The 15969-nt window shown below is 36.3% G+C and overlaps 2 protein-coding genes across 2 annotated transcripts in view; one reads left to right on the plus strand and one right to left on the minus strand.

Annotated features, from left to right (window-relative positions):
- LOC108737228 (semaphorin-2A-like) overlaps positions 1–15969 on the plus strand; it is a 542905-nt gene that overhangs the window by 323537 nt on the left and 203399 nt on the right. The window lies entirely within an intron of this gene.
- The window catches only part of LOC108737227 (UDP-glucuronosyltransferase 2B14-like), an 8526-nt gene continuing 2444 nt past the window's right edge, over positions 9888–15969 (minus strand). Inside the window, exons 2-4 of the mRNA XM_018469958.2 lie at positions 10768–10990; positions 10468–10687; positions 9888–10402 (exon numbers count right to left, since the gene is read on the minus strand). Of these exons, the coding sequence (XP_018325460.1) occupies positions 10123–10402; positions 10468–10687; positions 10768–10990 (723 nt within the window). The 3' untranslated portion in view covers positions 9888–10122. The remainder of the gene's footprint in view (positions 10403–10467; positions 10688–10767; positions 10991–15969) is intronic.

The raw sequence follows: 15969 nt of genomic DNA on the forward strand, positions 1-15969 counted from the left end.
TTAAAAATACCGAGCATTGGAAAGGTTAGAAGTGAAGAAGTATGAGAAAAAATAAGAAACAGGGGGAGTTATGGAAGACAATAAGGCATATGCGAGATATGTAGGTGGTAGAATACCTTCTCAGTCACGAAGGACTAAACAAAAACATATTAGAAGCAAAAACTGTTCCAAATCCCATATGACTCCATAATATTATATTTCAATATTGAATATACAGGGTTTGTCCGGAAAGTAATAGGACTGAGTCGATTCAAAAAAATTTATTGAGTCAATCGTTACAATTCTTTAAAAACTTTCAAAATAGGCTCCTTCTGCGTCGATGCAGCGCTGCCAGCGCGATTTCCAAGCATTGAAGTCGTCACGGAAGGCATTCTCCGAAATAGCCTTAAGAGCCGCGGTACATGCTGCCTGGATGCCCTCTGTCGTCTCAAAATGCTTGTCTTTCATCGGCCTTTTCAGGCGAGCAAACAAAAAAAAAGTCCGGGGTGGGGGGGGTTACATTTGGGCTGTAGGGCGGCTGCGGAAGCTTTGGGATGCCGGCCTTGGTTAGGTAGCTGTCCACAAGAAAGGCAATGTGAGCCGGGGAGTTGTCGTGGTGCAACTTACAGTCAGCTGCGATGTCTTATCGGACCCGATTGACCCTTCGTTTGAGTCTCTTGAGCACTTCCACGTAAAACTTGGCGTTGACGGTTTGTCCAGGAGGAACAAATTCATGGTGAACGATGCCTTTCATATAAAAAAGACAATGAGCATCGTTTTCACTTTGAATTTGCTCATTCTTCCCTTTTTTGGGCGAGGAGACGCCGGCGTGTGCCACTCGGAAGATTGCCTCTTTGTCTCGGGATCATATTCAAAGATCCATGACTCGTCACCTGTGATTACGTTATTCAAAAATTGGGGGTCACTTTCACACATGTTTTAATTTTCAGCTTGCACCACTCACAGAAACACGTCGCGCGAAAAAGTATGTTCTGACTCTCCAGGTGCTCGGAGACAACTCACCAGCCGCTCGTTCGTTAGCTAGGAAATCAGTCCTATTACTTTCCGGACAAACCCTGTATTACTCACAATGTTTCAGAAACGACAATTTTTGTACTTTTTAACTAGTGGGACTTGCAGGCTTGTAGGTCATGGTTATAAAAAGGCTGAATTTAAATTTTACCATTAAAACCTAAGTATATGAGAGAGAATTATTTCAAAAATTGTTTTTCTCATACAAAATATGTCGTAAACCGGAATTTCTACGCAAATTTAAGCACTTTTCGTTTGGGTATTTGGCTACATGGAAAAGTACAGTCGAGGACAATTTAAGAAAGACATCGTTCTCAACTTCTTTAAAAAGTGTTTGGTTTCTATAAAAGTGTTTAACGACGTACTTGAAGTCTTTTATTGTCATGTGAAACGGTTCTTAAACGACCCATAAACCGATATAAAGGCAGAAGTCATTACCTGGCGAGTGTCGGAAGGTAATGGGTGAAGGTGACGGTAGGAGGTAGTCGTCGTGACGACGCGACGGGGAAAATTGCTACGAATAACCTAGTGGTGCCCGCTGCATACGCTTAGATGTTGACGGCATTTTATGCCTCCAATGTGCTGAGAAACGACCGTAATAAGTGAAGGAAGTTAAGACATATCGGTAGTTCCTAACGTGCAAACGTATTATTGCATATTTTCTAGACAGCGAGAAGATTCTAAAACGGTTTAATAATTGAGACATTTCCTTCAAATGAAGAAGAATTATTTTAGTCCACTAAATTGCGCTACTGTCAGTGTTTCAATTGTAAAATTTCTCAAAATGTGTCTACCACCATAAGAAGGAGTAAGTACAAGATGACATTGGCTGAGGTTTTCAATATCTAGACAGTGAGATATCTTGATTAAATCTCATTATTTGAGAAACATTATTAGACAAAAGTTGTATGCTTTTGAAAGAGAAATAAATTTGTGATTGTGAGATGACGGACGGTTCAATTAATAAATTGTAAGAAATTTTTAAATATTATAATAAACTTTGGCGGTTGTTGTAAAAGTGAACTTCAGTCCCCGAAGAAGGTAACCTTGTTACCGAAAAAGTGCTTCGGACAACTAAAGCGTCGTGTTTTGACGTTGGGGTTTGCGCTATTTTGTTTATTCTATTTTAATAAACTTGAAAAACAGCTCTCTTACATAAGACTACAAGCTAATACTAACTGCATCATGAATTTACATGTAATTCAGGTATATACACTACCCTCTCTCGCACAAATTTCAACATTTTACCCAATCACCTTTCTACTCGGTACCAATACAATGCAATACATTCTACCCTTTCACACTATTCCTACAGACCACAGGTATTCAGATCAACCTCACATCCTCACCTTTCTCTCGCTCTCGCTTGCACCCTACATGACCTTGTGTTTGACCACCTGAAGGCCGAATAATTTTTTAATGGGAGTAGATATTTCTGGACCTAAAAAATTGTAAGAGTGGGAAATTTTATAATGCGATATATCCTCAAGATTAATCTGTTTTTAAACTTAAGTCGATAAGAAACTAAGAAGAATCAGACATCCAAGACACCTTGATTGAATCGCATTATTCTGGAAAAAGTTTTAGACGAATTTGTAAGTTTTCGAAGCAAAAATTAATTAGCTGCCTTGAAAATGATCTTGATCTTGAACGTGAAAGTCATTTGAAGGCAATTGTTCAACAACAATAGGTATTACTTGACGGAAATAGCTTGGCCCTTAAGATATTTACACATAGCAATGTACCATTAGCACAATTGATATTGTAGTAGGAACAGTCAGTTTGGTCGTCATGGTTTCGTGAAAACATGACGGTTTATGCAAACTCGCCCCTTATTATCAGAGAACAACTTTAAATCCGAAACTTCAACAATAGGTTGATGATTTTCACCTAATTTTGGTGGAGGTTGGTAAAATGCAAAATAGATTAATCTGCTTTATTTAAAGTGCATTATTAGTTTTCCTGATAATATTAGGGATACAATTAAAACACCCTGAGGTGTACAGTACTTATACAACACGAGCTCCATTTAAAAAACAGCACAAATATCGAGCGACAAACTGCATCTCTTTCCTTCTATCTTTTGCGCAGTTCTCTCGAAATCTCAGGAGCCAAGGTGTTAAGTTGTACATATTTTTGAAGTTAATTTTCCTCTTAATCTGTTGGTATATGTATGTATACAAGGATAAACTGACTAATATAGCAACGCACAGTTCAATCCAATGGGTCTAGAGACTTTCACAGATTTTCGCAGAAGCTTCGTATATTACATAGACAAACACGAAGAAAAGATTTTTTAAAATTCAACTTCTGAAAGGGATTTAAAGTATTTAAAGTTTGATGTATCGATCAAGGCACAGTCCAAACCGCTAAATCAAGTCACTTGAAATTTTGCGCAAAGGTTTCTTATTGGGCAGTATCGTATATAAGATTAGTTTTCAAGATAAACCCCTAAAATTGTTACTAACCTTTCTTCATTACCACAACCCGTTGTAGTCGAATAGCATAATGGTCACGATACGAATTTCGCTGTAGTCTCTTTGTATTTGCCAAAACGCGTTTTGGCCGTTTTTGTAAGAGCTCAATGGGCGTTTTCGTTCTTTGAGTTTAACATTCCTACTTATTCTCGTTTTTAAAGCATAGCATGAACTTTATATGACCTTAAGTTCAATTTTGAAGTCACATCTAAAGTCTTCAATTGATCGTAACTTGGATAACATACAACTGTTGTCTAAAATATTTTCCGGAGGACTTGATGAGATTCAATCAAAACATTTCGGATATATAATTGTTCTTAATTTCTCATAAACACCCACGAAGAAATTAAGAGCGAATAAACCAAAGTGCTTCATTGTCTACAGGTAAAAGACTTTCTTTTAAACTTTTTGGGTGTTTCATTCCCACCAGCCAGTAATGCTGGTGGGCGGGCAGTCATTTCGGACTACGCCGGAAGGTAGGGCGGAAGGCCCTCTTCAGCCTGCTTTCAGGAATCGTGGGAATGGGTGGGTGGTGGTTTGGGTGAGAAAGATGAGACGGACGAAATGAAGACAGAAGAGAATGAAAGATTATCTGTGGAATATTACTGCCTCAGCATTTGCCTAGATGATCCAAGGAAATCACAGAAAAACTTGGACCAAAGCAGACGGACCCGGAATCGAACCGGCGTCCTCCAGAATGCTAAGCAATGGTCTAAACCTCTAGGTCATGCCGCTCGGTAGTAAAAGACTCTGTACGAAAGTAAGCATCTGGTAATGTCAACATAGCAGTCAAATCGATCTACACGCTTAAGAATAATTCAAAAATTATTTACTCAAAAACCGTTTTTCCTCTGGGTCATCAGTCTAAATCTAATGAGTTCCAACATACGAGAATAAAAGAGTTGGGAGTTATTGAAAACAGTAAAATGAAGACGACCGGACTAAATTTACTCAGTTTCAGAATTTTAAAAAGAGCATATTTAAACAGATGATTATTAATCAACAGAATATTATTAAAAAATTTATTTTTTTTTTGTTGATCGAAAGATCCTAACACATTCCACACATTAAAATGTACTGTAGTGCTAATGTGCTTTGGTCAATCCCGCTAGCGAGCAGGGATTTTTAAATTAGAAGAACGAATATGTAATCGCACGTGGTTCTTTAGTAAATCGTTTTAACAGAACGTAACTTCAGCAACGGCATTAATTTTTCTACTAACTGCGACGTATTTTTTAATCTTCGCGGGTTCATAACGGCAACACAACGGTACAGCACACGCTTGAGCATCATCTCGAGCACTCGCATCTGTATCTGATTGTGAGTAGTTGTGCTCGAGCACTCCACGATTTCAATGTTCGTGACACATTAATTTAAATTGCTCTCGGGTATGATATAAACGGTTTAAGCGGATAATGTGTGCCGGATGGAGATAATCCTGAGGCTTTACCGGTTACAAGGAGGCGGCTTAAGAACAGGCTCCACTGAAGCGAAGGGTGCATTTGTCCCTTCCACTCTAACCGTCACTGCTGATGCCCTTCTTTCGTAGAATCATAAACGCAATAAGTGCAAATATTGGAAGTTATAGTACAAAAGCATGTTGGTACAGCGTTGACAAATGTTATCTATATTAGTAGGTACTGTGTTAATTTAAAAAAAAAAAATCGGTTGTCTGTAATGTCGGTTTACTGACGATAGTTGAACGTGACAACGTCATAAGAAAATACTGATGGAATAGTTTCATTTTTCAAAAGAAAATTTTAATTTTATTTGTTTCATAGATATTTTGTATGGATATAGAGAAGGAGGTAAATGGAAATCACAATTGAATTGATCAAGTTACATTTATTTGTACGCATAAATACAATTGTGTCAATTTTTATTTATTTTTTTTTTCCAATGTACATAGTTTTTACAAGTATGAATGTGCTTTGAGCAATTGTTTTACAACTTTTATTTACAACTTTTAAACATCATTAAAATTTTTGTAACTCTAGCTTCAATTCAACTATATATCACTGAACATATATTTAATATCGAAAGAATCATTACCTTTATCGCCGCAATTAACGTTGCTATAAACAATTGACACCACACTCACTTTTCACTGCACTTCATACTTGACGAAAACTTGTAAATGTATTATTGTATAGCAGCTGTCCACGCGGATGCATCGCTCACTTAAGTAGGAGAGAGACAGATGTCGAACGCTGCCGAACGCGGAGGCCGATTGTGCCTCTTTGTCGTTCGTTCCGCGCTCTCGCTTGCACTTCAAGCCTTAAATGGAACGCCTCAGAGCGAGGTAACGCCGTATGAGTCATGTTTTTTCGTGCGTGCAGCCGCTTCCATCGAATTATAAGACGTTGTCACGTCAAAAGATCGTTGTATTTTCGTGTAGCTTTCCCCTTTTTGACTATTTGTGACTCGTCAATGATTAACTATAATAAATAACAGAGAAGTACTCTGAACACTGTTTTAAAAATAAAACGAGGAATGTTATAGTAAGGAAGAACGATTGCTGTTTAAAAAAGTATTCTAGAAATTTTGGATAGGGAGACCTTGCAATCGCTATGTTCTTTTAAAATCAAGGCAGTATTTTTATTATTAACGACTGCTACCACTCCTTGAAGACAACCAAGGGACAACTTACTGCTATCTTAAGTACGGCAAAATGGGACAGGAGAACTAATGTAAGTTCTCCTTACCTCCGCCTCCATGAATAAAACTAACGATAAATGCCAAGTTGACTGATAAGCTTCGTTTGTGTAATCTCCGCAAGGGGGCTTGTTTTGGGTTGCATATCAACCACCAGAAATACGTTTTTCCTGTTAAAACTGTATTATGAGAACGACTATTTTCCGAAATGGAACCGTATGCCACTGAAATCGTTACAGTCATATTAGATAGAACTCGATTATATATATTTGTGCACATATGTATGTATTTCTGTTTTGCTGGTATATATTATGCAAAAATGCAAACATCAACACTGAGAAACATTAGCAAAATTAAATTCTTAATTAGATTAAAATAATTCGAAGTGGTCTGTATTCCGTCGAAACTGCCAGACGCGGATCGCGATTTCGATCTTTTTGGATCTATGGATATGGATATATGGATATCTACTTGCTGAAACGAATCCCGACGTAGCTAACCTATAAAATAATTCGTTATTTATTTTATTCGATTATGATAACGTGCCTATCACGTTGAGGTTAGCTACGCCTGGATTCGTTTTAGCAAGTAGATATCCATATATTTAAATGGACCTTGTTGGGGCATACACAATCCTAAAATGTAGCACCGTACTGCAGATGGCGTTTGCTTCGCCATTTGTGGTATTTTCTTAATTAGATTGTTGCAACCTTTTTGAGTGTTGATCACGAATCGAGGTTGTAGATTCTGTCCCGAAAAAATTTTAATCAGCGCAGCGTAATAAACTATGGCAATGAAACAATGAAGTACAAAGAATAACAGAAACAGTGAGTTATTAGATTGCCAAAGTTCTTTCGATTTACAACATTCTTGAAGAAGCCACCACAGGTGAATCTGGAGGGGGCGATAAGAGTAGTAGCTCCTCCTAAGACTTGACTCTGGAGCAACGTTCTTGAATTCAGCACTCCCGTGCGAAATTTAAAAACCCAATTACACAAAACATTAAACTTAAGCGATTTAAACCTCATTATCTTATAACCTGCGGTATTGACAAAACAGTATTGTATGAAAATAAATAAAAGGAAAACAAAAACACTGGTATGCAAGAGAAACAAAAAGTAAGGAAAGAGCGAATATAAAGATAGGAGACAAGAAATTAGAAGAAGTGACTGATTTTAGGTATTTAGAAAGTCATATACGTCAGGACGGAAGGAGTAGTAGTGATATAAAGCAAAGGATACTGCAGGGTCGAGTAGAAACTTCTATGCTCGCGAATGGTTAATTTAAAAATTCGAAAAAAATTGTTGAAGGTGTATGCCTGGAGTGCGGCGCCGTACAGGTGCGAAACATGGACGGTGGGCGCGACGGAAAAGAAAAGGTTAAAAGCGCGTCCGAAATATGGTGTTACAAGCGAATGATGAGGATAACGTGGATAGAGAAGGTTAGAAGTAAAGAGGTATTAGAAAGAATAAGAGAATAAAGAACTCTATGGAAGTCAATAAGAAATAAGCGAGATAGGTTAGTCCTTCTCAGACATGAGGTCTAGTCAGAGACATTTAGAGGCAGAAACGGGAGTTGAGGAGTAGAGGTAGACCTAAATTAGATTACTGTTCGCAAATAGTTAAGGATGTGGATTGTTTCAGTTTTGGGGGAAATGGGAAGATTAACTCAGGATAGAAAAGAGTGGAGGAACGTGTCCAACCAATCTGAGGAGTACCGACCTTATGATGATGATCGTATAACCTAAGTGTTTTAAACCTCTTCACCTAAATTATAAATACGCATACAAGTCCATAAGGTGAAATTTTTAAAACGGGTTACCCTATAACGCAACATTTTTAAACATTATATTCCGCCGCGGTAAGTTATTTCTATATCATCATATCAGTTAAATACATAAACGGGTTAATTGCTGTCCTCCAGGTTACTGGGTTTAAATAGCTTTTACTATAAAGTCGCGGGGTACAGAACGCTTTTTTAAATGTCCTTATATCCCTTTTTTATCATCCCTCTTCCCCCAAAAATCTTCTGAATTCACCCCTAAAAAGCAAATTTTATTCTCCCTAACATTCGACTTGCTGACATGCATTAGTAACGCATATATATACGTGTTTAAAAAAAAAATTATATTTGAATCACGTGATGCCGTTTTAGGGAAAGAAATAAATTATTTCGCTGTTTTTAAATTATAGATCGCGCCAACTCGACAGAACGATCAGTGAATATTGGTAAAAGAATTTCAAAAAAAAAAGAAAATGAGATACACGATTCAAGCAAACCCAAACAGCAACTGTTTTGGGCCCCAGCTGGTCTTGTTAAATTTATTAGAGTCCCCAGCTTAGAATTACATTACTTATTGATTTACATCTGTGAAATATTTAAGCTAACGTTCAGTGCTCTATGCAGTTACAAGCGGGTTCAGTGGGTCTTTAAAATGGAGTAGTGGGGCTCATCTAAGGCACATTAAAATGCATTACTTAACTCTTTCGTAGGTATTTAGATCTCATCGCGTATTTCTCCGAAAATCCGAAGGAAAGCATTCATTTCCTTACTCCGTGCGCTCTCACAACAAACGCTAGACGCTTCCAAATCTGTTCCAGTGGAATTATATTACCGAGACACTAAAACTTCTAGAGCAAAGTGTTCTTCCTTAAAATGTATTCTAATTATATGCATGTTTTTCATTTCTATTGTATTGGTAAAATCAGTTTAACATCCCACCTAAAACAGAAGAAAATCACTTCTTGGGATTTACACAATTCACAACCTATCAAATACGTTACAATGTCCTTTAGGTAATAACAGAATAATAAAAATCTAAGAGAACGCCGTAATTTACAGTATCAAATGTGAAAATTACGACAAATGTTTAATTCAAAGACCATTAACTTATCTTACATTTAATATAATAGAAAGAATTAGTGTGGCTTCTAAACGCTTACGAAGGTTGTCGAATATGTAAAAATAGAAAACTAATGAACTCAGATAGCAATTCTACATTCTCTATCTCATCAGATAATTCATCATCATCATTGTCATAGAGTCGTTAGTCCTAAGACGGGTTGGACACGCACCTCCACACTTTCCTATCCTGAGCTAAGCTTTTTCCTAAAACTAGAACATCCCACATCCTTAACTATTTGTTAACGATAATCTAATCTAGGTCTTCCTCCACCCCTCCTAACTCCCGTTTCTGCCTCTAATATGTTTCTAACTAGACGTTCATGCCGGAGAAGGTGTCCTACCAACCTATCCCGCCTATTTGTTATTGACTTCCATAGAGTCCTCTGTTCTATTCCTTGTAGCATCTCTTCATTTATAACCTTCTCTATTAGAAACTAGAACATCCCACATCCTTAACTATTTGCAAACAGTAATATAATCTAGGTCTACCTCTGCTCCTCTTAGCTCCTGTTTCTGCCTCTAATACATTTTTTATTGACTTCCTCCTATTCTCTCTAATATACCTCTTCATTTCTATCCTTCTCTATCCCCGAAATCCTCATCATTCGACGGTAACACCACATTTCGAACGCTTCTAAACGTTTCTTTACCGCCGCGCCCACCGTCCATGTTTGGCACCCTTACAGCGCCGCGCTCCAAACATACACCTCTAACAATCTTGTTTGGAATTTTTAATTAATCGTTCGCGAGCATAGAAGTGACTTCTTTTTATTATTATCAAATTATTAAATTCCACAACCCACTCCCAAACAGAATTAATTATAATATAAAACCAAAAACTTCATACTATTACAATGTATTGCACAAAAAATTAAAAAACGGTACATTTCTCGTAATGGTAACATTGAGTTATTATTAGACAATCATAAATAAATAAAGGAACGCTAATATTAGTGACGTTAACAAGCGTAGATATCACAGTCAAGTTAAAAACTGTTTTCACTGTCTTATCTTTAACACATCGGTCTTATCGCCTCTTCCATTATAATGACTGATTGTGATAGTTCGTTTAAAGCTAATCTCTTTTATCTTTGTTTGGACTACTCTTAAATACGTTTGATAAAACTCGTAATAATTTTCGCATAATGCGCCAAATTAAAATAGCTGAAATAATCAAGAATGCGTATACATCCAACATAAGGTACTGATAGAGTGGTAAATCAAGTGCAGAATTTTTTAGGTAAGGAGCTCCTTGATGCCTAATAACGTATTCCATGTACCACACTATTTTCTCCAAATCGTCCATTGGTTTCTCACGACTTAATTCTGATATTTTTGATATTTTCTCTTTATAACTAAAATTTTTGTTAAATTATCTATTACAAAACATTGTAATCTATCAAATAAATTATTAGTTTACCTCGGATTTCTTATTACTTCTTCTATGCTAGATTTTAGACTTTCAGCCGTGAAAGTTTTGTAATCAACTTCAACGCCAATTTTGTGGTAAACAATCTTTCTTGCGTTGTGATGTTGATCGGCATAGAAAGGCATCCCTATTAAGGGAACCCCGAAATGAATTGCTTCTTCCAAAGACTGAAGTCCAACCTGAGTTATGAAGAGCTTTACATTTGGATGGGCTAGAATTTAATAGCCAGATCATTATTTATTTCCATGTGAATTTATAATCAACTGGATTAAAAAACAAATAAATCCGTACCCAAAACTTCTTGCTGGGGATACCATTTGCTTATGTAAACATTCCCTGGTTTATTAGCTATACTGTCATTTTCAAATTTCCATAGGACAGTATAAGGGAGTTGTGAAAATGCCGTTAACAATTCGTTCTTCTTATCATCGGAAAGTTTGTCACTTTTTATATTTGATCCTAAACTGAAATATATCACTCCATTCTCGGCAGTATCCAAAATATTTTTTAAATCCTGTTGAATTAAACAAATAATTAATGTTTCCACTGTTAATGTTTCAATTATAATGTCATTAAGCCTATTAAAATATTTCTGTTAAGTCGTAATTCAAAACGAGCTCAGTGTATGTTGCTTATTTTACACAGTTCAGTCTAACATCTCTATAACGGAACTTTTTATTACAAACGATTCCCTATAACGTAGGCATTATCTCAGATTGATTGGTTCTTATAACCATACGTGCAAAACTAGAGTTGCAACGGATGTCCGCATCCATACTCATACACTAAAATTCGCATCTACATCCGCTAAAATACATCCGTTAGAAGCCTAGAAGGTATTTATTGTCTAACTTTCGGTAACGAAACGACAACTCTCTTTAACGAAATAATACAAAAACGAAAATGTTATGTCGTTTCAATACGTCCCTTCGTTTATAGCACTTTATATATTCCAATCAGGGAGACCTATCCCTCCATAACATAACCTAAACCCTTGGAACTTACCAGAGATACGTGCAAATACACTCGGCATTTTTTACCAAAAAGTATTATGCCACAAATGAACCAATCGAACTTTATTAATCAATGTATAAATCAATTTAGTTACTTTTCATCATAATGAAAATATCGACGGACATTCGCATTAAGTCTTACAATAGATAATTCCGCTGTGGTTTTGAAAAATTTGTCGTCGTTAGTAATGAGACAATTTTTGTAGGGTCAAATTCAATGAATTAGTTTTTTGAATTAACTGTACCCACTACTGATAACCACAAATTAATGAGAAAAAATTGTTGTCGCTGTCACTCCCTCGCCGGGAATCGAACCCGAGCCCCTGGTTTACTGGGATTCGCACATTTTAATGCACGGGTTCGATACCCGGCGAGGAAGACAGCAGCAACAACTTTTCCTGATTAATATAAGGTTATTTGTAGTAGATAAAGTTAATTCAAAAAATTAATTCATTGATTTTGTCGTCAATCCCAAATTTGTTTCGAATTAGAAAATACTACAAATGGCGCAGTAAACGCCATCTGTAGCACGATGCTACATTTTAGGATTACGTATGCTCCAACAAGGTGCACTTGTTTGGATATCTACTTGCTGAAAACGAATCCCGGCGTAGCCAACCTCAACGTGATAGGCACGTTACCATAATCGAATAAAATAATTCGAAGTGGTCTGTATTCTGTCGAAACTGCCAGACGCGGATCACGATTTCGATCTTTTTGGATCTCATCAGCGCGTCGCAGGCAGCTCCGACAGAACACAGACCAACTTTTACCTGCTGTCTTAACAGTGCGTTTTAGAAAATACTACAAATGGCGCAGTAAACGCCATCTGTGGCACGATGCTACATTTTCAGACCACTTTGAATTATTTTATTCGATTAAGCTAACGTGCCCATCACGTTGAGGTTGACTACGCCGGGATTCGTTTTCAGCAAGTAGATATCCACACAAGTGGACCTTGTTGGAGCATACGTAATCCTAAAATGTAGCATCGTGCTACAGATGGCGTTTACTGCGCCATTTGTAGTATTTTCTAAAACGTACTGTTAAGACAGCAGGTGAAAGTTGGACTGTGTTCTGTCGGAGCTGCCTGCGACGCGCTGATGAGATCCAAAAATAGCGAAATCGCGATCCGCGTCTGGCTGTTTCGACAGAATACAGACCACTTCGAATTATTTTATTTGTTTCGAATTGTTTGTAAAATAATTCTGGATCTGGGAACGATTTTATCCGAGCTAGATTTTTACTTTTTATATTCCACATTTCGCCATAATGGTTTCTTTGAAACGAATAAAATGGCAGACGTATTGGAACGGATAATGTCTATATCGTATCATTGTCTCGTTCAGAAACTCCAACGATGAATAAGTGAAACGTATAAATCAGACTATAACTCTATTTGAATTATTGCATAAATATTGGCGTAAAATAAAACATTCTCTCGTAGAAGCAAACAAATGTCAATTCCATTTATATTCGTTTTATATTCGTATTGATAGCCGATAATAAAACGTTTGTGATGTGATAATAAAAGTTAAATAAATTCAAACAGGCAAACAGTGAGGAACAAAAAATCACGAAGAATTCAAAATAGATCAATAAAAAATAATTAGTACTATCAATAGGTAATACTACCGCAACTGATAAATTATTAAATTCCATTATTCACCGTATTACCTATCTCAGTTGAAGATGCATGTATTCCATAATTTATGATTGCAGTTCAGCTACAGTTTTTGTTCTTTATTGTGACATTAATTTAAATAACTAATATAATTACAGCAAAACAAGACAGGACTATTATAGTTTTGTTCTTACGAGATCGATTCTTGTATTTGCAAGATTTATCGTAACAATTTAGAAAAATTAAAATCATATACCACTATCGTTTATTTTTGAAATTCTAAAATGATTAAAGATGTATTTGGAGTACGACTCCACGTATTGGTGTGAAACGTGAACGACGGACTTGCAGAAAATAAAAAATTAGAAGCGTTTGAAATGTGGTTTCGTAAAAAAATGTTAAATATACCATCGATAGAAATGGTTATGAATGAGGAGGTATAAAAGAATATAGGAGAACAGAGAGGACTTTATAAGTAAGCGATGTAGATTGGTAGAACACTTACCCAGACATTAAGGTCTAGTTAGGGACAGACTAGATTGTTATTCGCAAATAGTTAAAGATGTAGGATGTTCGAGTTTTAGAGGAATGCGTAGATTGACTCAGAAAAGCTCTTTGAGCTGAAGACATTATGATAATGGTGATATAACATGTGTGATCTCGTAACCTTGCAATTTCAAAAGTATCCTTACCAGTGCGAAATTTTTATTTCTTTTGTTTTTCGTTGTTCTTCAAGATGAATGTCGCAAATATGTGCATAAAATTATTTTCTCTTTAGTTTTTAATCGACCGTAGTTTGCAACATCCTGTATATCTCGCAATAAAATTATACACTTATACTATCAACATAGAATATTTGTTGCAAATAAAAATATGCCTCTTTCAATTTTTTTTTGTTTATTTCGGGACATTATTTTTATTCAATTTTCATTTATAAAAAAGCAATAAAAGGCCTGATTTATAATATTACCGCAGTTTGTATATATTTACATCATCATCATCATCATCATAAGGTCATCAGTCCTAAGACTGGTTGGACACGTACCTCCACTCTTTCCTATCCTGAGCTAAACTTCGCATTTCCCTAAAACTAGAACAGCCCACATCCTTAACTATTTGCGAACAGTAATCTAATCTAGGTCTACCTCTACCCCTCCTAACTCCTGTTTCTGCCTCTAATATGTCTCTGACTAGACCTTCATGCCTGAGAAGGTGTCCTACCAACCTATCTCGCCTATTTTTTATTGACTTCCATAGAGTCCTCTGTTCTCCTATTCTTTCCAATACCTCTTCATTTCTAACCTTTTCTACCCACGATATCCTCATCATCCGCCTATAACACCACATTTCGAACGCTTCTAACCTTTTCTTTTCCGCCGCTCCCACTGTCCATGTTTCGCACCCGTACAACGCCGTGCTCCAAACATACACCTTTAACAACCTTTTTCGAATTTCTAAATTAACCGTTCGCGAGCATAGAAGTGACTTCTTTTTATTAAAGGCGACACGACCCTGCGCTATCCTCTGCTTTATATCCCTACTACTCCTTCCATCCTCACTTATCTGACTTCCTAGGTATCTAAAATCAGCCACTTCTTCTAATTTTTCGTCTCCTATCTTTATATTCGCTCTTTCCCTACTTTTTCTTCCCTTGCATATCAGTATTTTAGTTTTACTTTTATTTATTTTCATACAGTACTGATCTGTCAGTACCGCTTCCATTTTATTTAAAGCTATCTCTAGGTCCTCCTTGCTAGATGCTAATACTGCTATATCATCTGCAAATCTAAGCATACTAATCTTTTGCCCTTGCACATCTATCCCTACAGTTGTACTGTCTTTAATGATGTTGATGGCGTCTTCGATGTATAGATTAAAAAGTAGCGGTGACAGTGTGCATCCCTGCCTGACTCCCTTCCTAATATTTACTTCTCTACGTTGCATCCCCAGCTCTATAACTGCCTGTTGCTCTTTATACAAACTAAGTATCACTCTTCTATCTTTGTAATTCATCCCTACATTTTTAAGTATATTTAACATCTTGTCCCATTTAACATTGTCAAAAGCTTTCTCTAAATCTACAAATCCTATGTACGCACTCTTTCCTTTTTCTATCGTTTTCTCTATTGCTACCCGTAAAGCTAGAATGGCCTCCCGCGTTCCTCTATTTCTTCTAAACCCAAATTAATATTAATATTTTTCTTCTATTTTGTAACTGTATTACAATTTTGCGAGAATCTTGCTAAGGAGTCATGCTCTTTGTATTATGAGTCATATTCTTTTAGTCTTGGTTTAAGTCGTACGAGCATAGCTAAGTATTGGTCTTGCTAAATGTGCAACAGTAAGGTTAATGCTATTTCTGTTCATCACTATAGAGAGAAATCATTATTGATCTTTAACAATTTTTTCGTTGTGGCATTATCAAACAACACGTGAATGACATCGATGTTATTTTGTAGTGGTTATTGTTATTGTTATCAAATAAAATAGGCAAAATATAACCAATTCAAGCGTTAACCTTTAGAACGCTCTATTGTATACATTATTGAATGTGATCCCTGGGATTGTTTTGTAAGAAATTTTACGCTTTGCGATTTAATCCTGAAATATAACCTAATTCTTGATTTTTAGGTTACCCAAACGTTTGTTGTTTTAATTACACTAGAACAGGACGGCTCATCGAATTATGGAAATTTAATTCTTATTCATTTAGGGGGCATCCATTAATTACGTGAGCTCAAAATAGGGGGGGAGGAGTCCAACGAAATCTAACCAAATCGCATTTAAACCGAGGGGGGGATAATCGAAAATCTCACGTCAACTTCAAAAAATATAAAATATTACAGATATTAAAAA

The sequence above is a fragment of the Agrilus planipennis genome, unplaced genomic scaffold (assembly GCF_000699045.2).
Source record: "Agrilus planipennis isolate EAB-ADULT unplaced genomic scaffold, Apla_2.0 scaffold81, whole genome shotgun sequence".
Classification (NCBI taxonomy): domain Eukaryota; kingdom Metazoa; phylum Arthropoda; class Insecta; order Coleoptera; family Buprestidae; genus Agrilus; species Agrilus planipennis.